The sequence below is a fragment of the Delphinapterus leucas genome, chromosome 11 (assembly GCF_059928025.1).
Source record: "Delphinapterus leucas isolate spDelLeu-1000000601 "Yukka" chromosome 11, BTC_Dleu_Yukka2, whole genome shotgun sequence".
Classification (NCBI taxonomy): domain Eukaryota; kingdom Metazoa; phylum Chordata; class Mammalia; order Artiodactyla; family Monodontidae; genus Delphinapterus; species Delphinapterus leucas.
In genome coordinates this window covers 6,358,262-6,384,335 of record NC_143139.1, presented here as the reverse complement: position 1 = coordinate 6,384,335, position 26,074 = coordinate 6,358,262, and the positions used below count along the sequence as shown (strand labels likewise).

Below are 26,074 nucleotides of genomic sequence, written 5' to 3'. Positions count from 1 at the left end.
TGTATTGTGTATATGATGTGTGTTGCGTGTATGGTGTGTGGCGTGTATGTGTGTATGGTGTGTGTGTGGTGTTTGTGGTGGTGTATGTGTGTGTGTTGTGTATATGGTGGGGTGTGTGTGTGTGTGTGTGTGTGTGTGTAAGGTCAGGGAGGAGTGAGGGCAGCAGAAGTGGTTGGAAGTGTCTTCGGGAAGAGTTCTAGCATCTGACGGTCCAGCCATCATTTCAGAAAGGCCTGGAGTAGTGACCAGGCCCCTCATCTTTAACTTGTCCATTCTCTGGCCAGGACCCACACTGACAGTCCCCATCGGGGCTGGAACCGGATCACTCACACCTGGCGGGGCAGGATGCATCAGCCCTCTCCTTCCTCTAAACACGGCTGCTAAACTGGCTCAGGCTGAGGTGTTTTTCCAAACTTCCCTGGAGTCTGGCCCTGGAAACCGGATCCAAAAGTTCAGTTGCTCCAGTCTGGATTCTTCCCTGGCCTGCACTGGCCTGCCCTGGACAGCCAGCCTTCCTGGTCCTGCCGTCTGTGGGGCACTGTCTGAGGGGGGACCCGCGCCTGTGTAGGGGCGCCAGGAGGGCCAGGCAGCTCCTTAGGGCAGCTGCTAGGAAGCCTCCCACCAAAGCGTTCAAAGCCTTATCGCCTTGGAGGTGTTTCTAATACCATTTCCGTTCATTGTTTCCTCTCGGTCATTAGGAGGAGGCCTGTCCCCTGTGGTGGCAGCTCACAGCTATTGTGGTGGGAAAGCGGGGGCTGACGGACGTCACAGCTTGGGCTTTATCTCCCCTCGGCCCAGGGTGTCCACAGCACGGGGGTCACTCACCAGCAAGACAGTCCCAAGCCACAGAAGGTCCTGGAGAGCATGGCCTAGGTCTGGTGGCACCACTGCGGAGGCTGAGTTTCCCGAAGGACCTTGGGGTCACCCGCAGTCCCCATTTGCAGGGGAAGGTATGGTCTTTGGGGAAGAGGGCTGGCTCATAGTGGGAGGAAGATGCAGGACTGATCCTCACCGCTGGGGAGCTGGGGCTCTCCATCCCTGGACTAGCTTGGAGGGTGATTCACAGCCAGGGACTCTCTAACGCTACCTCCTCCTCTTGCCTCTGGAGGTCCTGTGGCTGCTTACGCTACTGCCTGGGCTTTACTGCTCGTAATACTTGACCAGATGGGACAGGAATGAGCCCTGCCCTCACCTCTGGGTACCTTCTGGAAGCAGCCTGATGTACCTGTGTGTTGGGCACCTGCTCCAAGACCAAGCCTTGGCCATATCAGACATTAGAGTGTTCCTTCCACAGATACATCATGGATGGGGTTTTCCTCTCCCTTGTTTGGCTGGATGCGGCAGTGGGTGGTAAAGGAGCTCCCCACCCCCAGGGAATCTCAGGTGACAGACTCTGCACTTAATTTTGCAGCTTTTCCAGAGGAGGGAGCTGTGGCTGGGGCCCTAAGGCACTCGGAGTATGCTGTGCCAGCCAGGGTCAGTCGTCCTTTTCTGGGGCGGCCACGCCACAGGGAACCTTGCCCACCACCCAGGGTTGCTGGACTCCTGTCTGTTTATCAGATCAACTCAGCAAATGTTGCCTGAACACCTCCTGGGTGCTGGGCACTGTGCTAGGTGCTGGGATGGGGATGAGAGAGGAGTTGGTGTACATTGTGGGTGATTGCCCAGAAAGCCTGGTTCCTGAGTGTTCTCAAAGCCAGGTGCCCATGGTAGGAGCAGAAGCAAGACAGTTCCTACTCCCCAGTTTGCTGCCAAGCGTGAAAGGATGAAGAGGAGGAGGGAATGAGGTGCCCCCGGCTCTGAGCGGCCGCGGGAGCTCAGGGGATGACACCTGGGAGCGGGTGGAGGCCAAGGCAGGGCTTTCCTCTCTGTGTGAGCAGGGACCACTGTTCGGGGAAGGATGCCCGGGGTCCTGGATCACAGTGATTGTTACTCTTGGGCCTGGCCACAGGCTATTTTGGGGACCAGCAGTCCATGTTTAAGGGGCAAATGAGAGTGATTCTTTTCTCTTGCTTGAAAAAAATTCTCCCTACTTCATGCATGGCCAGGAGCACATAGCAGCCACCTGTGTGGCCAGTGATCGCGAGCTCAACTCCCCTGCTTCTCCTCAGATGATCCCTGCCAGGCTCACGAGGTTGCTGCTTGCTCTGGCCCTCACCTTGCCAGGTAGGTACAAAGGTGCTGCCGCCACTCTTCACTCCTGCCTCAGGGCCATTGGGAACCACCCCCTGCCAGGGATCTGCAGGTGTGTCTGGAGCCCACCTGTGTGCCCAGCCCCACGTTCGGCTCATGCTGGGGCTGCCGGAGTCACTGGCTCCCTGGTTAATTCCTCTTATGAAGGTTCTGCAGAGCCCACTGCCCTGGACTTGTGTTTCTCAAGGACCAGGTGCCTGTAAATGTCTTCTCCAATTGGGGAACTAAGAAGCACCAGGGCCACACGGAACAGTCCTGTATGCTGGGGATGGAGGATGGAGAAGAAGGAATCCAAGACTTGGGGAGATTATTAGCTTTAGAATGGATTGTGGAGCTCATCTAGTTGTACAGGTGTACATCTGATAGTACCGATGCAGAGACTGAGGGTCAGAGAGGAAAAATGACTGCTCCAAAGTCACACAGAACCCAAATCAGAGGCCAGCTCTCCTTCACTGTACAACACTGCCCTCCTTCCCGCACTGAGATGCTGAGTCTGTGAAAGGCAGGGGGGACCCTTTTCTGATCCTAGTCTCCATTTAGATGACTAGGCCAGCAACATCCAGCCTACTGCTCACAGGTTAGTCTGGGGCAAAATGTACATTCATCATACCCTCTGCATCTTCCTACTAGGTGTGTTCTGTGCCAGGGGATCCAGAAAACTTAGAGATTGACAGCTGTGGTTTCCACCTGCCAACACACACACACACACACACACACACAGTGTGAGAGTGGCAGGAGATAGCATATGACCCTGCAGGAGTCAATACTTCACAGATTCTATGTGTCAGGCACACAGGTTGATCTGTTCAGAATTCAATATATTCAAGATATACCAGTAGATTAATGTAGAAGGATGCTCAGTACAATCTATGTACATATCAGAAAACTGGGAAATGCTAGAACCTATACCAAATACACTTAGATGTAAAGTATAATGCAGGCACCAAAAATGTTTTGGAAGTATGGCGCGATAAATTCTTTACAATATATTGAGACATAAACACGTTATAAACAGTTTGCTCCGCATACTGACAAATTTGCAAAAAATCTGTAAGTGTATATACACAGTAACATAGAAATAAAAGATAAACGCTAAAACGTTAACTCTAGTTACTGCTGAATGTTGGCTACAGATGATTTTAATTTCTTTTTGTTATTCTTCCATAGTCTCCCAATTCTCTCTAATGAGCATGCAGTACATTTAAAATCAGTGAATATATGTCATTAAAATGAATAGGTTTCCTGAAAAACAGTTCCTCCATTATTGCTGAGTCCTGGGTCATATTTTGGGGCTGAAAGCAACAGCTTTATTGTCGTTGAGGATGGAAAGTTCTTCCCCGGAGCCTAATTTCTAACAGACGCAGCCTCGTTTCTACCAGGCTGCAGTGGTTTGGGCTGGTGGTGCCAGCTGTGCTCACGTGTGGCCTTTCCCTCCAGGGGCCCTTTGTGGAGAAGGCACTCTTGGCAGGTCATCGATGGCCCGATGCAGCCTCTTCGGAGGTGACTTCATCAACACCTTTGATGAGAGCATGTACAGCTTTGAGGGAAGCTGTAGTTATCTCCTGGCGGGGGACTGCCAGACACACTCCTTCTCTCTCATAGGTGAGTCCGGGCCCTGAGGGGAGGAACTCAGAGGCGGGTGGGGAGTGGGGACAGCATAGCTCAGCCCTGGCAGGTGAGGGCCTTGGGGATTGCGGATTGGGATTTCCTACTCTTAGGACAGTGCCTGAGCGGAGAGCATGGTGGGGAACGGCCTCTCCATGACATGGGGATTCCCTCGGCTTCTACCTGGGCCTCTACCCGTGGGAGCCTGGTGGATGGAGAGAGTCTTCGTGCTTCTCCAGTGGTTGAGTCTGTTGCTCTGGGTCCAGGCAATGCTCTGGAAGCCCCGAAGCATCGAGAGAATTGATGACCCAGAAGGTGGTTTTTAATAGCAAAAGCCTGTAGAAAAGGGAAGGAAGGTTGCATGTTCTTGCTGGAATTCAGAGTTATCAGCTGATGTTGAGCACCTCCTGTGTTCCTGGCAAAGTGCTGGTATCATGCCCGTGTTATCTCTGCCCCCGTGCAGCAGCTCTGAGATGTAGGGGCAGGTACCGTCACCCCCCTTCACACATGAAGACCTGAAGCCCAAGGAGGTTGCATGATCCTCCCAAGGGCTGTCGGGTAATAAAGGAAGAGCTGGCTTTCGATCCTGGGCTTGTCAGGAAGGAGGACCTTTCTTCTGTGTTAAGGAGAGAGGGCACTTTGCAAGGCTGGGAGTGGGGCTGGAGGCAGTGATGGAACACTGTGCTTTGGTGACCTTCACAACAATTAACGAGATGTGTGTGGTGCATGAGTGGGGGATGCAGCAAAAACCAGCAAAAGCGACGGAGTCCTTAGCCTTGGTGGGGCGGGGCATGTGGAGGGGAGATGGCAACGGACAGACCTACACTGTTACAGCAAAATTTTTCGTGACAATAGTTATAAGGAGAGTGAGGAAAACTTTACTCAGGACGGACCAGTGCAATGGAGGTTTTGCAGTAGAGGGGAGAGATGGGCCCCACTCCGAATATAACAAAGACGAGTGGGGACTTATAGTCAGGGAGCTGGGTGTGGGTTGCTGGTGGAAAACGACTAAGAGGAAACATCAGGGATCAGGGGGAATTCTGGCTAAACCAACTTGACAGGATTCTTGCTGAAGGGAGGCCGGGGTGATACGATGTCCAGGGTGGGTTACAAGGAGTATGATCAGATGCTGAGGGTAGGGATTTTCACTAAACTGACCCAGCAGGATTCTTGCTAAAGCTGGACTAAGCACGCCGAGGACAGAGTCCGTGGGGGCACCTCACCGAGGAGAGGCTCGGAGGAGCCTGACTCAGGTCTGGTTACGGAGAACTGGTCAAGGAGAGCATCTTGGTCAACACCCAGACCCTCACACGAGATGCAGGCTGTAGGGATCTTCCATCAGTCAGGAAGGATGGGAGCAGAACTCTCTGTGTCTACTGCTGGGCGAGGCTCTGCTTGGTTGCTGAGTGAGCTGACAGCTGGCCTTAGCTCTGGGTTCTCCTGCTTCTTTTTTAATTAATTAATTAATTTTTGGCCATGCCACACGGCATGTGGGATCCTGGTTCCCCAACCAGGGGTTGAACCCGAGGCCCCTGCAGTGGAAGCGCAGAGTCCTAACCACTGGACTGCCAGGGAAGTTGCATGGGTTCTCCTGCTTCTCTGGCTACCCCCTTCCTGCCCTGCCTTTTCCCCACCTGCCCTGCCTCTGCTGGAAAACCCATCCCAGTGTGACTTGAGTAGTCTGAACTTCACTGCAATGCCATTTCCCCTACTCCTCCGTGAATCCCTCAGGGCAAGGACCATGTCACATTCATCTCTGTTTCCTTAGCTCCCGGGGGTCTCTGTCATCACCGAACGGGGGATCCAGGAAGCGCGGTGCTCTGCTGTACCGAAGAGCTGGCTTCACGAACAGCACGCTGTGCCAGACCTTGGAGGAGGGGGTCTTGCTTGGGCAGAGAGGACCGGGAGGATGCCCCATGCAGGGGGGACAGAGGAGCACAGGGAAGGCTCTGGAAAGGGTGTGTGTTGGGGCCGTGCAGCCCAGTGGGGAGGTCCTTGTGCTGGGAGCCGTGGTTCCCTATTTCCAGCGCGCATCAGGCTCACCTGGAGGCTGGTTAAAACAGATTGCTGGGGTCCCCCATCCCTCCCACCCTGCCCAAGGTTTCTAAGTCAGTGGATCTGGAGCGGGGCCTGAAATGTTCATTCTTAACAAGTTCCCAGCTGCTGCTGCTGGTTTGGGGCCCCAAGTTTGAGAAGCACAGGCCTGGGGAATAGTGGAGTGCAAGACTGGGTCATGGGGGCAGGCTGATGGGGCTAGGTCTTGCTATCTGATGGGGGAGTTTGTTTCTTGATTCAGCAGGCAATGAGGGGCTAGTGTAGAGCCTCAGCAGAAACTGGTTCTTTGCCAAGATGCTTCTGAAAGGGAGAGAAGTGGGATGCAGGGTGGCCTTGGCCATGGTAACCAGGCGGGTGATGAAAAGGACCAGAGACACCCCTAGGGCATGATGAATTCAGGAAGTCATCCTGAACTCTGAACTCTGGGAGCCCGTCTTGCTTCAGAGGCAGCAATGGAGAGAAGAAGCACCCCTTCACCTTCCCTGGGAAGCTGAAGGCCCCAGGGCCTTCCTCCTCAGGTGGTCCCAGTGTTTATTTCCGTGGATTTCTCCACCTTAAAAGTCACAGTGCATTTGCTTTGCTTGCTTTTTAAGACTCCACATGTGAGATCCTACAGCATTTGTCTCTCTTTGTCTTATTTCACTTAGCACAATGCCTCCAAGGTCCAGCCACGTTGTCGCAAATGTACCGTGGGCACTTGGGGGCATGTCTATCAAAGTCAGGGTAACACTGACCCCTCTGCCTCACATCCAGGTGGGTTGGTGTCAGAAGTCTGGCCTCTCTGGCCATCCTTCTCTGGGTTTCAGGGGCCAAGGAGGAATGGAAGGGCTCTCTAGTTCAGAGCATCTCTGTGGGATACCCCCTCTGCGTCCTCCTTTTCTTACAATTTGCTCTTGTCAAGTGTCAATTTTCTGGCAGGTAGTTGGCTTAAGTCAGGCTGTAGATCAATCCCATTTCAATGTAGATTGGTTTAATTCCCACCCAAAATCGTGCTGCTAACATCAGAGAGCATGGGCGGCTACTTTTTCTGTTTTTTAGGGGTGGGAGGGGGGTATTGGCAGGAGAGGGATAATCTGAGGAGCTGAGGCCGGCAGGGTGGGCTGGCACCGCTGCTCCGGGGGCCGGAGGTGCCAAGGGGCCCAGCACCCCTGGACGCTGCCTTTCCATCCTGCAGGCACGGCTGTGCCCTCCCACACGTCTCTGCTCTATTGTTCTCCAATGACATCCTGTTTCCTCGCTTCTAAATCGCAAATTCCCGTTCCTCTCCCGTGAACCTTGTTCACATCCTGGGTAAAGTGTTTGTGTCCGAGCATCAAGGGCCACCTGGTGCCAAGGCGAGGCCCCTTGTTCCGATGTTGGCTCCCGGTCCGGCAGGCTCCATCCAGGGTCCCAGGTCAAGGCTCCTAGCCGGCCAGCACGGGGACCCGGGGTACCCGGGAGAGACCTCGGGAGTTCTGGTGGCCCCTGAGCCACCCTGCGGGATGTGGCTCCCAAAGCAGCCCCAAGAGAGCCACGGACACCCAGCAAGGTTCCCCAGCGTGAGCCTCTGCCTCCCTATCAGTATGTGGCCAGGTCACTCCAGATCGCTGTCGTGCAGCTTTCGGACAGTGATCGCCTGCGTCAGAATCACAGGAGTGGAGGATGGAGTGTTTGTTAGAAACACAGAGTAACTCCCACACTCTAGACTCAGAGAAAGCACTCGGGTCTGACTCTGCTCCCAGCTGCCCCCTGCTTCCCTGAATGCTCCTCGCTCACCTGGGAGAGGCCTCAGTTCCTGAATTCAAGAGGCCAGACTGGAGATGGGGCCGCGGGAAGAGCTTCCCTATAGCTCGCCTCTGGGATGGATGCCTCGCCCGTCTTCCGGCAGTTACAGGAAGTGCGGGCCTGCAGGTCTGCAGACCGTGGGAGCGTCCTCCCGCCCCGGGGCTCGCCGGCAGTCTCTTCTTTTTTTTGACCGCACCTCGTGGCTTGTGGGATTTTTAGTTCCCTGACCAGGGATTGAACCCAGGCCCTCGGCAGTGAGAGCGCGGAGTCCTAACCGCTGGACCGCCGGGGAAGTCCGTCGCTGGCATTTTCTAACGGCTCATCTTCCTGATGGCTGCACATCGTCAGATGCCCTCCTGAGTTCTGCAGGGAGGGAAGGAAGCAAATAAAACATAAGGCTGATGGAGAGTTCTGTCCTGCACTAGTGGTTAACTGAGTCCTGAGCACTCAGACGCCCCGTTTGGTGGCTTTGTGTTACAAAGGGAGGTTTGCACTTGGAGTTAGAAAACCCTGATGTGGGCTCTGCCCGTGTTAGCTGTGTAAACCAATAGTTCTCAACCAGGGTGATTTTTTTTCCCCCCAGAGGACATTTGGTTGTGTCTAGAGACATTTTAGATTGTCACAGCTTGGGGGGTGGGGTGGAGGCTAGTGTCATCTGACAGGTAGAAGCCAGGGATGCTGTTAATTATCCTATGTGCACAGAGTGGCCACCACAACCAAGAAATATCTGGCCCGCAGTGTTAATAGCGCCGAGGTGGAGAAAGCCTGTTGTAAACTTGGGCCTCAGTTTCTCCAACTGTAGAATGGAGTCAGTACAGATCAGTGTTTTGCAAACTGAGTCACAACATATGGGTCATAAAATGAATGTAATGGTTGTAACCAGCATGAAAAAAAATTACGTGGAACAGAATAGAAGACGTCAGAAAGTACCAGAGCGCCTGGCACAGGGTTACGGTAGGGATGTTATGTGAACTGTGTATGGTGCATGCGCTGGGTCATGAAGTTACTGGCATTTTTACTCCACTTGCTGGGCAAAAATGTTCTTTTTTTTAATTTTATTTTTTATTGAAGTATAGTTAAATTACAGTGTTGTGTTAATTACTGCTGTTCAGCAAAGTGACTGTTATACATATATATTCTTTTTCATATTCTTTTCCATTATAGTTTATCACAGTGCATTGCATATAGTTCCCTGTGCTCTACAGTATAGGACCTTGTTGTTTAGCCAATCTCTATTTAATAGTTTGCATCTACTAACCCCAAATTCCCAATCTTTCCCTCCCCCGACCTCAGCCACCACAAGTCTGTTCTCTATTTCTGGGAGTCTGTTTCTGTTTCTTAGGTAGGTTCATTTGTGTCGTATTTTAGATTCCACGTATAAGCGATATCCTATGGTATTTGTCTTTCTCTGTCTGACTTACTTCGCTTAGTAGGATAATCTCTAGGTCCATCCATGTTGCTGCAAATGGCATTATTTTATTCTTTTTTGATGGCTGAGTAATATTCCATTGTATGTATGTGCCACATCTTCTTTATCCATTCATCTGTCGGTGGACATTTAGGTTGCTTCCATGTCTTGGCTATTGTGAATAGTGCTGGTATAAATATCGGGGTGCATGTATCTTTTTGAATTATAGTTTTGTCTGGATATATGTGAGCAAAAACGTTTCAAAGCCACTTGTTTAGATGGCCTCCAAGCTCCTTCATGCTGCCACGGTTTGCTTTTCTGAAGTCTCCTCCTTCCAAACCTCCCCTTGCTGCCCCTGCCTTGGGGGTGGAATTCCACAGGGTCCTGCAGTTCTGTCCTCACCGAGGGTCCCGATCCCAGCACCTCTACCCCCACCTCCACCAACGGGCTGCTGCCTTACGCAGTGCTGGGCTCTGGGTGCTCCTGGCAGGCTCCTCAGCTTGAGGAGGTCATCGCTCCTGGGACCATGCAGAGCCCACCCTTCAAATGCTTAAACCAGCCCCTGGTCTGAGTTCCCAGTCCCGTCATCTCTCACCAGCTGTGTGACGATGGGCAAGTGACACCGAGTGTCAGCTACCTGGTGGATCCAGGTCCCACGGGCTGTGGAGTCAGGCTGTATCACCTTTTACCTGGAAAAGATGGGAGCTCCCATGCACCCCAACAGTGGGAGGCTCGGGGCTCTGTCACGTTCTCCTGGCTCCCTTTTGAATGACTTCCTGCTGGAGTCTTGGCTGGCCCAGCCTTCAGGTCCTTCCTTCATAGTGGTAGTGACCTCTCGGCTTCCCCACGGCACCTGTTCAGCCCTGCTTCCCGTGGAACAAGTGACTGTTGAGGTGATCTTACATCCTTGAAAGCCTTGAAAGCAACTTCAGGATGGTGGCTCACCCCAAGCTGCCTGATTGCAGGCAGCGTCCCCCACCCACTCTCCGGCAAACGCCACCACCCCACCTCCTGCCCCACCCCTGGCTGGCTGCCTGGCTCTCTCAGGCACCCTTTCTGAATCCCCATGATGGGCAGGGAGCACCTTTGAGGAGAGGTGCCCAGGGTCCCTCTCCTGTTTCCAGGAGGGAGATGCCTCCAGCTCAAGGTGATGTTACCTAGTGAGGCAGGGGCAGAACCCTCCAGCCCTCTTGAGCCTGGGGATGGACAGGAATTGTACTGGTGAGGAGGAGGTGGGTTCTGTGGCTGGGAGGAGACCCCAACCTCTTGGGCTCATTGTACCTCTGCCAGCAGGCAGGTGGTGAATGGGGCTCCCTCCAGGCTGGGGTGTGGTGGTCAGGGTCAGCCCCAGCAGAGGCCGGGAAGGGATTCAGTCTTTGGCCCACTGTGAATGTCGAGGGGCCGGGAAGGCTCCTGGGAGGGACCGCAAACTGAAGGCTGTTGCCGGGCTCTCCCATTTGTTTGCGTTTTCCAGCATTTTATTATGGAAAATTTCAAACATACGGAAAAGTGAAAAGAATAGGACAATGGACACCGCTCTACCCACCACTCAGACTCTACCATTAACATTTGAGTGTATTTGTCCTATCACTTATTTTTGTTTTTCTTCGACTAATTTCTTGCTGTCAGAAAGTCTGTTCAACTTTTGAAAGATTTGCTTGCTACAAAAACTGTTGGAAGTGAAAATGCAGTTTGGACAAGACTCCTCAGTGGGATAGGACAAAACCCTTCCCCGCGGTTGGCATCTCTTTTAACCCCTGCCAGTGTTGGTCTGGGGCCCGGCAGATTGTGGCTTGTGGGCTGTGGGTGGTCTCTGGGCCTTTCCTGATGGCCCCTGAGCTACTAACAGTATATCATTCAAGACTCTATTCTTAGAATGGGCTTGTTAGTTACATGCCACGGCCCTCACTAAAGTCTTACCAGAAACAAGTCTATTTTCTGGCTCATTCTGGTTGGTTCTGTGTGTGTGTGTGTATGTGTGTGTGTGTGTGTGTGTGTGTGTACCAGGTGTCGCTGTCCTCCAGCAGCCTGGGTCCAGCTCAAGCCCTGGTTGGAGGACACCTCCTTCCAGACCTCTGCTGGGCTGTCCTGAGACCACCCTTCTTAGCTCGCTTTATCAGTGGCCCCAGCCGTGGCAGCTGCACGTCACGTCGACAGACCTTCCAAGCCTCCTGCAGTTGGTTCCATAGACATTCTTGCCTTTTCTCTTTTTTTTTTTTTGTGGTACGCGGGCCTCTTACTGTTGTGGCCTCTCCCGTTGCGGAGCAACAGGCTCCGGTCGCTCAGGCTCAGCGGCCATGGCTCACGGGCACAGCCGCTCTGCGGCATGTGGGATCTTACCGGACCGGGGCATGAACCCGTGTCCCCTGCATCGGCAGGCGGACTCTCAACCACTGTGCCACCAGGGAAGCCCTTTTTTTTTTTTTTTTAAATTAATTTATTTTTGGCTGTGTTGGGTCTTCGTTGCTGCGCGCGGGCTTTCTCTAGTTGCGGTGAGCGGGGGCTACTCTTCATTGAGGTGCGCGGGCTTCTCATTGTGGTGGCTTCTCTTGTTGTGAAGCACGGGCTCTAGGTGCGCGGGCCTCAGTAGTTGTGGCACATGGACTCAGTAGTTGTGGCTCGCAGGCTCTGGAGCGCAGTCTCAGTAGTTGCGGAGCACGGGCTTAGCTGCTCCGTGGCATATGGGATCCTCCTGGACCAGGGTTCGAACCCGTGTCCCCTGCCTTGGCAGACGGATTCTCAACCACTGCACCACCCCTTGCCTTGTCTTTTGCTGAGGAGCTGGAGCTACAGTCCCCTGACCCTTCCAGGAGCAGGCATATGTCCTCATTTCCAAGCTTAACCTTTCCACCTGGGTCCCCGTCCCATTTCTTCAGGATCATGAAGGCGTTGACCCCTGTTTCTCCCATCTTCCATCTCTGTCTTCACCGGCTGCCCTCATCTTCCCTATTTCCATCAACTTCTCATTCTCAAAGGCTTGAGACGCGGACCACATTGTTCCTTCTGGATCCCTCATCTCCTGTGGCCACTCAGTTATCTTTGAAAACCCATAGCCCAGCACAGGCGCCTGTTCTCTGGACAAGCGGTGGGGTTGTTAGGCCTTCATTAAGCTGCAAAAATGTCTCTTCCTGTTTTCCGGCTTTCATGTCAACCGCCATCACCCTTGCCTCTGCGTCTGCCCCTCGCGACAGGGATGGCAGAGACCATCTGATCACGTGTTCGGCTATTCAGACATCTCTAATGGCAACATCTGTGTCCTTATTAAGTTCCCCGCATGGAGTGGGGCATTTTACCTGTGCTATCTCTAAACCTGTCCCAGAGAAGCGAATTCAGTACAGTGAGGAGACGCACGAATCTCCATTTTATTTATTCTTTTTGAATTTTTTCCAAAGTATAGTTGATTTACAATGTTGTGTTCACTTCTGCTGTATAGCCAATTGACTCAGTTACACATGTATATGTATTCCTTTTCATATTCTTTTCCATTATGGTTTATCATAGGGTATTGAATATAGTTCCCTGTGCTCTATAGTAGGACCCTGCTGTTTATCCATTCTATATATATCAGTTTGCATCTGCTAATCCCAAACTTCTAATCCTTCCTTCCCTCCCTCCCCCCGGCAACCACAAGTCTGTTCTCTATGTCTGTGAGTCTGTTTCTGTTTCGTAGATAGGTTCATTTGTGTCATATTTTAGATTCCACGTGTAAGTGATATATGGTATTTGTCTTTCTCTTTCTTACTTCGCTTAGTAGGATAATCTCTAGGTCCATCCATGTTTCTGCAAATGGCATAATTTTGCTCTTTTTTATGGCTGAGTTGTATTTCATTGTGTGTATATATATATATATATTTTATATATATATATATATATATACACACACACAACACATCTTCTTTATCCATTCATCTGTTGATGGACATTTAGGTTGCTTCCACATCTTGGCTATTGTGAATAGTGGCGTAATGAACATAGGGGTGCATGTATCTTTTCGAATTATAGTTTCGTCTTGTTATATGCTCAGGAGTGAGATCACTGGATCATGTGGCAACTCGATTTTTAGTTTTTTGAGGAACCTCGTAATGTTTTCCACAGTGGCTGAACTACTTTGCATTCCCACAGCAGTGTGGAGGGTTCCCTTTCTAAGAGAACATTTTAAATAACATATCCCAGAGTTCCTGTCACCAATAACCACATTGTGGCTTTGATTCACTGCCTTAGAATGCATCCGACTCATGCTTATTTTATCTTTATACTTCGATTGTAAACTCCCAGAAGGAAGGGGTCAGAATTTTACATTTCTCTTTTGAGAAATATGAGAGACTACTAGAGGGCTATGTATTCAGAGGCACACGATAACTATTTTTAGATGAATGGAAAGATGAGTGAGCCAATGAGATTTTTAGGGACATTTTTGTTGCCCATCTGTTAGATCTTTGGGGGGAGTTTTCCACTGAGATAAGATTATAGAGATGATGATTATAAATAAATGTATTCACTTTTTTGGCTAATAATTGCTACCCAGTTTAAATCATTCTTTTCTCTTTCAGGGGACTTCCAAGATGGCAAGAGAGTGAGCCTCTCTGTGTATCTTGGGGAATTTTTCAATATCCATGTGTTTGTCAATGGTACTGCGCTGCAGGGGGACCAGAGGTAAGTCGGAGCCCAGAAATGTCAAATTAGAAGGGGCCCTGATAATTCCCCTGTACTCCCCCATCGTCTTTCGGATGAAGCAGCAGGGCCCAGAGAGAGGAAGTAGATGTGCCCAGAGGAAGTGAGCAGGGTGTGCAAGAGGGGGGTGTCCCAACGCTTGGACTAGGCACACAGCCTCTGCTCCTTGGTCTGAGTCCGGCAGCGTGGTTGGGTTGAAGGGTGGAGGGACATCCAGAAAATGGACGAGAAGGCCACTTCCTGAGTTCCCCCTGTCCTTCCAGGGTCTCCATGCCCTATACCTCCAAAGGGCTGTACCTAGAAACTGAGGCTGGGTACTACAAGCTGTCCAGCGAGGCCTACGGCTTTGTGGCCAGGATTGATGGCAGCGGCAACTTTCAAGTCCTGCTGTCAGACAGACACTTCAACAAGACCTGTGGGCTGTGCGGCAACTTTAACATCTTTGCCGAAGATGACTTCCGGACTCAAGAAGGTAGGCTTTTCTGGCACACCGTTTCCCGAACGCATGGCTGTGCTGTCCTGTTCACCAGTCTTCACTATGACTCTTCCCCTGGCGTTCCAGCCTCCCCAGGTACTCAGCTCAATTTATCCCGTCAGCCTTATCTCTTAGTGTTCTACTTCACTGCCTAGACCCCCCGTCAAACCAGATCTTGGGGGCTCCTCAGACCCAACGTTGTTCAACCTTGAATTCCCCACATGGCAGATGGTTGATAAATGCTGGATGGTTCGAACAGATCCTCCTGAGCCACTGTGTTGGAACTTTGAGGATGAAATCTATAAAGGGTGGTCCTGGGACTTCCCTGGTGGTCCAGTGGTTAGGACTCCGTGCTTCCACGGCAGGGGGCCTGGGTTCGATCCCTGGTTGGGGAACTAAGATCTTGCAAGCCACACAGTATGGCCAAAGAAAAAGGGTGTCTTCTACACTGTCCAAAAAGGCTAGTTTATGTGGGTGTGCGTGCGTGTGTGTGCTCACAAGCAACAGGAAGTAATATGGACAATGTGAAAACCACTGCTAATCTTTATTCTTCTTCTGATAATTTCAATTACATAAACATTTAAGTAGGGATGTTCTTTTGCAAAAGCCGAACATTTGTGTATAAGTTCTCCTTCTTTTTTACGGTTAAGGGGTAAGCGTGTAGAGAAACAGTTGATTATTCCTTTCATTGGACTGGAGAATAGTAAGATCATTTGTTGCTGTCTTTGCCAGCCCTGATTTCTTAAACTTTTTATTGTTTAGTATGTACATTTGAGGCTATCAACTTTCCTTAAATACTGTCTTAGCTGTATCACACCAACTTTGATAGGTAAATATTTTCATTTTCATTGAGTTCTATGAATTTTCTATTTCCATTTTGAGTTTTTTCTCAATCTATTAATTGTACTTAAAATTTTTAAATGTTTAGAATTTTAAAAGCTATCTTTTGCAACTAAATTGATTTCTGATTTAAATTAGAAATTTGGGGAGATTTATTTGTGGCCTAGTACATGATCTTTTTTTGTTTTTTTTTTTTGTGGTACGCGGGCCTCTCACTGTTGTAGCCTCTCCCGTTGCGGAGCACAGGCTCCGGACGCGCAGGCTCAGCGGCCATGGCTCACGCGCCCAGCCGCTCTGCGGCATGTGGGATCTTCCCGGACCGGGGCACGAACCCGTGTCCCCTGCATCGGCAGGCGGACTCTCAACCACTGCGCCACCAGGGAAGCCCGTACATGAGCTTTTGTAATTGCTCTATGTATGCTCCAACAGAATGTTTTCTTATTTATTTATTTATTTAATCTCAGTGGAATCTATGGTACAAGGTGTTTATTAGAGATCAATATCGAAAGGAAGGGGAGGAAGGAGAGCTGAGCAGAGGGAGAGCTCTAGAGCAAGGACTGCCCCTCAGAATGTTCCATACTAGGCTAAGATGTCTGGGCCCCATTCGCTCACTGCATATGTACTGCCTCTAGAAGGGTATGACATCAGGAGGTAGTTCTCTGTAGCTGAGACAGACTCTGAAGAGCAAATCAAGTCCTGCGTGAAAGGGATCTGGGTAGTGCATCTGTTTCTATCTCAGATGGATTGCAAGATTTTTGGCAAAATGTGTGAAGCAGGGCCTCATCCAGCTAAGATTACTGGTAATTGAAGTAGCCAACTATTAGTTCTTTGCCACCATTATCAGCATTATAAAGCCATTTCTCTGTCATTACATATATAAAACAATTTTCAGTGGTAAAAAGATAATGAATTATGGTCCTATCACATTGGTTATATGGGTGTAAAAACCTGGGCTGGACAACAATGTCATAAATACATTTGCTTTTGGAATTAAGTGTTGGATATATTTTACATCTGAAGAAAAAGAAGAAAATAAATTGAAATATAAGACAAGAAAAAAATTATCTCAGAATGCAAATTGCTTCTTTATTTTAAAGTCTATTTTATCTGATATGAGTATTGCTACTCCAGCTTTTTTTTGATTTCCATTTGCATAGAATATCTTTTTCCATGCCCTCACTTTCAGTCTGTATGTGTTCCTAGGTCTGAAGTGGGTCTCTTGTAGACAGCATATATACGGGCCTTGTTTTTGTATCCATTCAGTGAGCCTGTTTATTTTGGTTGGAGCATTTAATCCATTCACGTTTAAGGTAATTATCGATATGTATGTTCCTATTACCATTTTCTTAATTGTTATGGGTTTGTTTTTGTAGGTCCTTTACTTCTCTTGTGTTTCCCACTTAGAGAAGTTCCTTTGGCATTTGCTGTAGAGCTGGTTTGTTGGTGCTGAATTCTCTTAGCTTTTGCTTGTCTGTAAAGCTTTTGATTTCCCTGTTGAATCCGAATGAGATCCTTGCCGGGTAGAGTAATCTTGGTTGTAGGTTCTTCCCTTTCATCACTTTAAATATATTTTGCCACTTCCTTCTGGCTTGCAGAGTTTCTGCTGAGAAATGAGCTGTTAACCTTATGGGAGTTCCCTTGTATGTTATTTGTTGTTTTTCCCTTGCTGCTTTTAATAATTTTTCTTTGTCTTTAATTTTTGTCAGTTTGATTACTATGTGTCTCAGCGTGTTTCTCCTTGGGTTTATCCTGCCTGGGACTCTGTGCTTCCTGGACTTGGGTGGCTATTTCCTTTTCCATGTTAGGGAATTTTTTGACTATAATCTCTCCAAATATTTCTTGGGTCCTTTCTCTCTCTCTTCTTCTTCTGGGACCCCTATAATGTGAATGTTGGTGTGTTTAATGTTGTCCCAGAGGTCTCTTAGGCTGTCTTCATGTCTTTTCATTCTTTTTTTTTTATTCTGTTCCACAGCAGTGAACGCCACCGTTCTGTCTTCCAGGTCACTTATCCGTTCTTCTGCCTCAGTTATTCTGCTATTGATTCCTTCTAGTGTATTTTTCATTTCAGTTATTGTATTGCTCATCTCTGTTTGTTTGTTCTTTAATTCTTCTAGGTCTTTGCTAAACATTTCTTGCATCTTCTCAATCTTTGCCTCCATTCTTTTTCTGAGGTCCTGGATCATCTTCACTATCACTATTCTGAATTCTTTTTCTGGAAGGTTTCCCATCTCCACTTCATTCAGTTGTTTTTCTGGGGTTTTATCTTGTTCCTTCATCTGGTACATAGCCCTCTGCCTTTTCATTTTGTCTATCTTTCTATGAATGTGGTTTTCATTCCACAGGCTGCAGGATTGTAGTTCTTCTTGCTTCTGCTGTCTGCCTTCTGGTGGATGAGGCTATCTAAGAGGCTTGTAAGAATGTTTCCTGATTGGTGCCAGATTCTGTATCTTTTTGTTGAACTACCTTTGTTAATTGTGTTATTCAAGTCCACTATTTTTTTTTTACTACCTTTTGTCTGCTTCATCTACCCATTACTATATGAATAATGCCCTCACTGTCCCCCCACCTTGTTTGAATAACTACTAAATTTGGCATTATTGTCATAGTTTTACATAATTGGTGCTTCTTTGGCTATGCCTTCATGTTTAACAGGTTCTTTGCTCATAATTTCTCCTTTTATGTTACTATTTTTTGTAGGTTCAATTTCTATTTTTTTAAAAAACATCCCTTTGTAGTTCCTCACTCAGAGTCTGGTAGTGATAACTGAAACAAACACTCCTTCATTCTTATATGATATGTTAGCTAGGTATAGAATTCTAGGACATTGGTTATTTCTAACAGTGCTTTGAGGATGCTATTCCATTGTTGCTGTCGAGAAGTATGTTGTCAGTCTAATTGCCATGTCTTCACAGATAATGTGTCTTTTAGCTTTGTGTATGAGTCATCTCATTGCTTTTGGTATTCTGAAATTTCACTGTGCTATTTCTATGTGTGGGTTTTATTTTTATTATCTTGCTTGAGACTTTTTGTGACTCATGAATCTGATGATTCCTACCTTTCATCAGATATAGGAAAATTTCAGTCATTTTCTCTCTTCTGTTAGACATATGTTGGATATTTTTATTCCACCCTATTTTCCATGCTTCCGCTTTTCTATCTCTTTATCCCTCTTTGTTGCTTGAGTGGTATGGTCACGCTGGCTGGTGAGAACCAATCGTGTGCATCTTTTCCAGCTCCATTTTCAGTAATGTCATGTTGGTAGCTTGAAACTGGCCATGGTGGGAGTATTTACACCATGGAAACAAGCAAATCAGGGCTTTGCTTTCCCCCCAGAGAGCTGGCTTATCCGCACATCACCATTTAGATCTATCTCCTAGTTCACTAATTCTCTCTCAACTCTAATTGACAGATGATGTCTAGTCCATCAATTGACTTTTCTTTTCTATTTCATTGACTATATTTGTAATTTTAGAAGGTAAATCTGGCACTTTTTCAACTCTATTATTTTTCTTATTGTCTTGTTCTTTTATCAAGTTTTGATTTCTTCTTTATAACAGCAATTTAAAATATATTTCTTTTATAACCTCTGTACAAAAACTTTATTATCTGAAGTTTTTAGAGCTTGAATCTTGTTATCTTTATGTCTGCTGGGTCTTGCTTGAAGTAGATTGTTGCCTATGTTGCATAATTTTGGATTGTAAGCTCATCTTTAGAAGGGTTTTATGCTAATCTTTTAATATGGAGTTACTGAATCTCACAGGAAGTATAAATTGGAATCTCAATGCTAAATGAGGGCTTTCCTATCACTATAAATTCTCAGAGGAGACTTTTCCCCTCCTATTCAGAGTCCAGACCAAGGAAATAAACTTCCTTATTATTTTCTTACTTCTCAGAGTGAATTTTTTTCTTGTTAGCTTTCTCACAGAGGGGGTAGTCCTTCAAGACTGCCAGGATCACAAAGGGGTCTAAGCCCATCTCCCTACATCATGCAGACCCAAGACTCATTTCCATCAATCTCCAAGGAGCTGTTAAAACCCAAGCACATTAGTTGGCAAGATTGCCACCCCCACTGTAATACCCTGTAGTCAGAACATCAAGTCCTATTTGCCAGTTCTATTCTTAAACTTTCTTTCCTTGCTTTTAAACTTTCTTCCCTTCCCTTCCTCCTTTCCTTCTTCTCCTTCTTTTTTGTCCCTTGTCATTCCCTCTACTTTTAAAAATGGGATTAAACACAGATTCAACAGGATATTTGTCCTTTGCAATGGCAGAGTTTTCAGATTTTTCTAATGTGCTGTATTGCCAGAAATGGAAGTCCCAGCCCTAAGATGTCTTTCTCTCCAGGCTTTAAGATCTAAAAAACTAAAAGTGGTTTGGGATTAACAGATACACACTACTGTATAGAAAATAAACAACAAGGACCTACAGTATAGCACAGGTTATATTCAATATCTTGTAATAACCTATAATGGAAAAGAATCTGAAAAAGAATATATATGCATATGTATAAGTGAATCACTTTGCTGTACACCTGAAACATTGCAAATCAACTATACTTCAATTAAAAAATACTAACTAAAAATGGGACCTATGTTCCTAGGGAGAAGGTGGTGCATGTTGGCAAAAAGTCAGGGCTCTGATGATATTTTGGAACTCACTCTCAGAGGACTGCGGGTTAATTTTTTTTTTTGGTTGGCAAAGACTCGACAGTTAACCCTGCTTCCTGACATCATGGGAGCCTGCCCAGCTGGTTTTAACTCTGGCTCTCAGAGATTTTTCTATAAGCGAGATGATTTGTAATTCCATCTATCAGACATCCTTATGTCTCATTTCAGATTTAGCCCATAGGGTTTCACCTCCTAAAAGGTCAGGAAAGGATCTAGAGGTCCTCTAGTCTAACCCATCATTTTACATATGAGGAATCAGGCTCAGGAGATTATGGGATCAGCCCAAGATCACACAGGGCGATCGAAGGAGATCTGAGACCAGACCAGGGGTCTTGATTCTCTCTCGGGCTTTCCCCACATAGCACAAAGCCTCTTCTCCGCCTCTTCCTTGAGATGGTGTATTAGAAGGTGGGCAAGCCTGTGTGGCGTGGTGACTAAGAACCCAGAGAATGCCTATCATAATGCCTGGCACATAGTAGAAACTTCACAGATTTAAGTGCCCTTCCCTTTGGCTTCTCCATGTATTAGTTTCCTGCAGCTGCCAACAAACTACTGCAAGCTTGATGGCTTAAGACAACAGAAATTTATTCTCTCACAATTCTAGAAGGCCAGAAGTCCAAAACCAAGTTGATGACAGGACTACACTTCCTCCAGGGGCTCTGGGGAGAATCTGTGCCTTGCCTCTTCCAGCCACTGCCAGCCATCCTTGACCTGTGCCTGCATCATTTCAATCTCTGCCTCGGTCTGCACATTGCCTGCTCTGTGTGTGTCTCTTTCTGATCTCCCTCTGCCCCTCTCTTTTTTTTTTTTAAGATTTTTTTTTTGACGTGGACCATTTTTAAAGTCTTTATTGAATTTGTTACAATATTGCTTCTGTTTTAGTTTGCTTGCTTTTTTGGGGCACGAGGCATGTGGGATCTTAGCTCCATGACCAGGGATCGAACCTGCACCCCCTGCATTGGAAGGCAAAGTCTTAACCTCTGGACCACCAGGGAAGTCCTTACCCCTCTCTTATAAGGACATATGTGATTGCGTTTGAGGCTCACTCAGTGAACCCAGGATAAGCTCTTCCTCTCACAATCCTTTATTCAATCACATCTTTTGCCGTAAAATATTCACAGGTTCTGCGAACTAGGAAGTGGACATATCTTTGGGGGCCATTTTTTTCTGCTCACCACACCCAGAGGCCAACTCACGATACTTCCAAGTCCTGCTTTTCTTTTTCCGGGGATAGTTTACTTTCTATTTCCAGTGCATGATCTGACCCTGAAGCGTGCTTCACTCTTCCAGATCTGGCTATGCAGAGGGACTGCTTGCCTTGCTGCTCCACTAAGCCCCTTTGCAATGAAGGTGCAGCAGTTCTATCCGGCACTGACTTGGTACCAGGTCATGCAGGCCCGGAAGGCCCTCACAGTCTCTTGTGGGTAGCTGATAGGAGCGTGTTTGCTGTGGGTACCAGGGCACAGATGCTCTGCGAGCACCAGGGACGCAGTGATGTGGATGCTTAGGTTCATGCTACATTCTTACCTTCATTCTGCAAAAATATGTTGAGTATCCACCATCCAGCAGATAAGAGTTTAGAGGTAAGAGGCACAGCCTGTGCCCTGAATTAAGGAGCTCACAGTTGAATGGGGGGTGAATATAAGCAAAAAGGATACTAACACAAAGGATGATGAGAGCTTTGATAGAGGGATGGCCAGGGTGCTGAGGGAGCACAGAGAAGGGGCACCCAACCAGACTGGGGAGGGAGACAGGGAGTCGAGCTAATTCAGAAGGGCTTCCTGGAGGAAGTGGTTCCGGGGCTGCATCTCAAAGAATAAATTGAGAGAGCCAGGGTAGTAAGGGGGTGGAGAACATTCCTCACAGAAGGAGGAAAGGGAGCAAAGTCCCGAGAAACGAGAATGGGTGGACTGTTCCTCATCGCCTTTCCTGGCATCTTTCTCACTGTGCCCATCTGCCCAGCCGCCCCCCACCACACGCTGGCTGAACCCGGGTGCCCGTGCCCTGTGGTGTTAATGCTGGGGTACTCCTGCCACAGATGCCTATGTTTTAATCTAAATAAAGTTGATTCAGGTGACAACAGACCTAGAGTTCTCACTCAGAAGTCCCGGGTCTCACGACTGTGGCTTCATCCTCCTGAAACTTTCTCCACAGGGATCTTGGCCTCGGACCCCTATGACTTTGCCAACTCCTGGGCCCTGAGCAGTGGGGAACAGCGGTGCCAGCGGGCATCCCCTCCCAGCAGCATGTGCAGTGTCTCCTCCGAGCTGCAGAAGGTAGGTCCACCCAGGCTTGATGTGGGCTGGGGGGTGCGGGGTTTCTGGAGTCAAGAGGCAGAACGATAGGCAGTCCCAGGTCCTCCATCCAGGGGAGGAGTGAGTCCCTCTGGCTGCTCCGTGTCCCACGGGCCCCTTTCCTCCTGAAAACCAGCTGGGGCTGGAGTCGCGTTGACGCCAATCCTAATACTGTCCTGGGCCTGGAGCTCTAAAGATGGGCCTGGTCAAATGAGTTGGTACCGCGAGCGACTATACTTTTCTGTTTTACGTTCCAACGCCCTCTCAGCCCCAAATATCACCATCATCGCCTGCCACCTGTGTGAAATTCTGGGGTAGAAAACCATTCCTTTGTAAGGGCCCAAGAAGTGGTTGTTATAAAGCACAAGTATGGGGCAAGGCCTCACCAGCACATCAGCAGGAAGGGGGTTACCTCCTGGTGGGGGAGGGAAGAAAGCTGGGGGGAGGGAGGAAGGTGGGGAGAGGCAGGGGCAAGTCCTGATGCCCCCAGCTTGGATGTTGTAATAGTTTCCTGAGGCTGCAGTAGCAAATTATCTCAAACCCAGCGGCTTACAGCCACAGGAATGTATTCTCACGGGTCTGGAGGCCAGAAGTCGGAATTTGGTTTCAAGGTGTCTGCAGGGTGGACTCCCTCCAGAGGCTCTAGGGGAGAGTCCCCCCTGCCTCTTCCAGCTCCTGGGGGCCTTGGGGTTCCTTGGCTTGTGGCTGCCTCCGCCACTCGCTGCCTCTGTGGTCCTGTGCCTCCTGTCTGTGTGCTTCTGTCCGGAGACAGAGCAGATGGGGGCTTCTCCCGCCCCTCCCCACACGCCCCTATTTCTCCCTGTACTTAGCAGCTCTTTCCCCTTCAGGGTTACCCTTTATGATCGCACTTGGAGAGGAGGGGGTCTGGGCGGGAGGGAGTGGGCAGGGCTGCACGCTGTCTCCTCCTGTCGCGGGTGGAGAAGGACCTCCCTCTATGGACGACCTCCCTCTCCCCCTTTGGGGGTCAGGCTGCCTGGGCTGAGGGAGGAGAGAGTGGCATGGCCCCAGATGTGGCTGGGCTCTCGTCAGCACATGGATGCCCTGTCCAGGCTGCCCTCAGAGACTCACTGTCTGGGGAACGGGGTTACTTGGAGGTGATGTGAGTCAGGTTCCCTGGAAGCAGAGGTTTGTGGGCAGCGAGTGACCAGGGAGGCTCTCAGGAAGTGAGAGTGGCGGGGCTGGGCAGGGGGAGAAGCTGAATACCACGTAGTTACAACCGAGGCCTCAGCTGGTCCTTCAAGGAGCTCTGAAATCTGCGCTGGCCCCATGGGGCAGGGGGGCCCACACCGACCAGTCGGTCATTGGATGTTGGCTGCCTCTGGGCAAGGAGACTGGGTGGCTCCCTTGGGCTGAGAGCAATGCCTGCAGAGTGACTCAGCTGTGAGTCCCCACCAGCCAACACCCTCAGCTCCCGGTGGGTGAGTCCTTCTGCTATGACACCCAACCCCTGGTCTACGTGGGGGACGTATACCGCACCCAACATCCCCCGCAGAGCCAGCTGCTTGACAGCATCGCCTCCCTACCTTCCACCCCCCGAGCAACCACGCTGCTCCAACCCACAGCCGTGCAGGGGGAGGGCGGCCCCTGCTTATCCCCGGGACTGTCGCCATGACGGGACTTGACAGGCCACATAAGCCCCTCGCCTGGGCCTGTGCGGTTCCGCAGGGCGAGGAGGAAACCAGAGCTGGCGCTGGCGCTGGGGGTTAAGGAGCTGCCCCGAGTCACCAGCTGGCATTGCGGAGTCAGGATTCACGCGCTGCCCGCCCGCCCCCATACCGCCTCTGCTGTTCTGCCTGCACCATCTCAGGCTGCCCAGGTGAATTCCACCCTTGTGTTTTCCTTCAGGAGCTGGGCTTCCTGAATCTTGAGGTTCCTTTCAGCTCGAAAATTCTTTGTGTGTCTCTCTGCATTGGACTAAAGAGATGGTTGATAATAAGTCTCACTAAATATTCAGTGGATGGATGGATGCAAATTAGGTAATTTATCTAGGGATTGGGACACCCCCATGATCACAGCCCCGAATCCTTCATTTGTAAGACCAAATCTGCATGTAAGTAGAGAAACTCCAGCCCTCTCCTACTCCAGTAGCTAAATAAAACACACGGCCACCTGCACACGCACAGACCTACCTTAGCGTGAGAGAGCTTCAGTGTTAGCTGCCCAGACTTTCTGTTTTCATGGAAAAATTTGATCTTCTGAACCAAGGAGTACGTCAGCACCAGGAAAACGCTCTGGGTTGTGCTCGAGCCAGCTGCCTGGACCGTAAACACAATTTCCAGTTTATCAACAAGTACATTCCTAACGCCTCTTTTCCTTGGGTTTCCAGTGTTTCAGTGGTGCTAGGTTTTCCAGCTGGTCCGGAAACATCTCTGTCACCTGGAGCGTAGCCCAGTACTGGCAACTGACAGAGGCAGACCAAGTTCTAACCCCGGGGGGAGGGTGTTATCCTGGGGAAGGGGGGTAGTTTCCTCTTCTTTCCAGGAAAACTTTGAAGTAGCAGCCACTTGTCCTTGTAGCTCATTACGTGTTTCCCATCCCTGGGCCACTTTGTAACTCTGCCCGGCTTTGTAACTCTGGGCAAGACACTTGCCTTCTCCAAGCCTCAGTTTCCACATAGGTAAAATAGGCACAGGACCAGTGCCTGCTCCTCGAGGCCATCGTAAGGATAAGGGAACAAGTGTGGATTGCTTAGCCCAGCGGGACTCAATTCTACGAGCTGTTATTGTTATTCCTTTTGTGTCTGTGTTTGCCCCTGGAGTGGCCGCACTTTGAGAGTAGGAGTGGGAGAAGCAGGCCAAACACACACAGTACTTTAAGTGTAAGCTCAAAACTCATTCTTTCTCTCCTCCCCTCCACCCAGCTATAACCCCATTCTTTTGGAGGGGGGGATCGATCTGAGCACAGCTGGGGGTTAGAAAGAGAGCAGGTTGCCTGCACACATGGACACGGAGGGGGGGGGAAGTGCAGGAGTCAACTTTTCTTCTGGGGCTTCTTGTAACCCAGGGCCATTTGGGATTGAGGGCACTCCAGGAGCCCAGTGCATCAGGGAGAGGAGGCGGAGGGATTTTATCCTCTCTTTCTTTTATTTCCAAACGTACACTTCCATAGGTGGCTGTGGTTCGCTGTCTCCCACCCTTTTCAGTGTTCTCTAGGCAGGGGTAGGATTGCGGGGTTGGTGGAGGGGAGGGGACGGGAAGTTAGTTGGTAAGCTGGGGTGGGGGCAGGTAGGTGCCTCTGATACCGAGGGCGTGGGCTTGTCTCACTTTATTTTGCAAACACAGGCATCGCGGAGTAAGTGCAAGACAAGTGTTCCCACCCTCGGGGTACAAGGAATGCTCTCATTTACCCCGAAGAAGTGGGAGGTGAAGACAGGATCTTCAAACGGGGAACCTGATACAGAGGCGGAGTAGAGGAGGGAGCTGGGCACTTTGTCTCCCGGATACAGAGGGGGAGGGCCTGGGGGGTGGGGCATTGGGGAGGTGCTGGGAGAGAATCCAGAGAGGCCTCATTTGTCTCCCAGGTGCCTTTGGAGGCTCCAGCTGCACACTTGCTACTCAATTTGTCTCCTGGGTGCCTTGAAGTTCTTACTAACCAGTGTCCTGGGAGCAGCTTAAGAAATTGGTTACCAAGTTTTCAGTGCTGGGCCGAGGCCCCCCAGACACTCAGACCTCCCAAGGCACAAGCTCCTTCCAGGTCCGAACTCCTGTTTCAGGTTGTTTACCCGAGAAGAGGGGCTGGGCTTTGTCTCAGCCAATCAGGCTGTGTTTGCCAACGAGCGGGGCGCCCCCCTTTGCTGAGACGCACAAAGACATCTCCTGGGAGGTGATTGATGCGGTCTCTGGAACTGTCCACAGTCTGCTTAGTCCCGCTGGGTCCGTGGGTTCAGAAGTCGGGGCTGGTAAATGGGCATCATTGACAAGGCTTTGCCATTGTGGCTCCAAGAGCCGTATTCAGTGGCAAAGTGTTCCATAGGGGAGACAGCACTGGCTGGAAAGCTTTCCTTGAGCCGCCAGAATCTATTCGCCCACTTCTCTGGAACTTTCTGTCTTTCTAGTGTGGCAGCAAGGAGTCAGCTCATTCTGAG

General features: G+C 49.5%; 1 protein-coding gene and 1 long non-coding RNA gene across 2 annotated transcripts in view; one reads left to right on the top strand and one right to left on the bottom strand.

The window, feature by feature from the left end:
• Positions 1-526: 526 nt before the first annotated feature.
• Positions 527-24,578, bottom strand: LOC149747937 (uncharacterized). Its single transcript, XR_016394855.1, has 3 exons — positions 24,120-24,578; positions 7,609-7,980; positions 527-4,134 (listed from the first exon to the last, which is right to left on the bottom strand). It is a non-coding gene; the product is annotated as an uncharacterized LOC149747937 (long non-coding RNA).
• The window catches only part of VWF (von Willebrand factor), a 135,936-nt gene continuing 111,239 nt past the window's right edge, over positions 1,378-26,074 (top strand). The window contains exons 1-5 of the mRNA XM_022577360.3: positions 1,378-2,166; positions 3,631-3,795; positions 13,576-13,678; positions 13,960-14,168; positions 21,830-21,951. Coding sequence (XP_022433068.2) covers positions 2,037-2,166; positions 3,631-3,795; positions 13,576-13,678; positions 13,960-14,168; positions 21,830-21,951 — 729 coding nt within the window. The 5' untranslated portion in view covers positions 1,378-2,036. The remainder of the gene's footprint in view (positions 2,167-3,630; positions 3,796-13,575; positions 13,679-13,959; positions 14,169-21,829; positions 21,952-26,074) is intronic.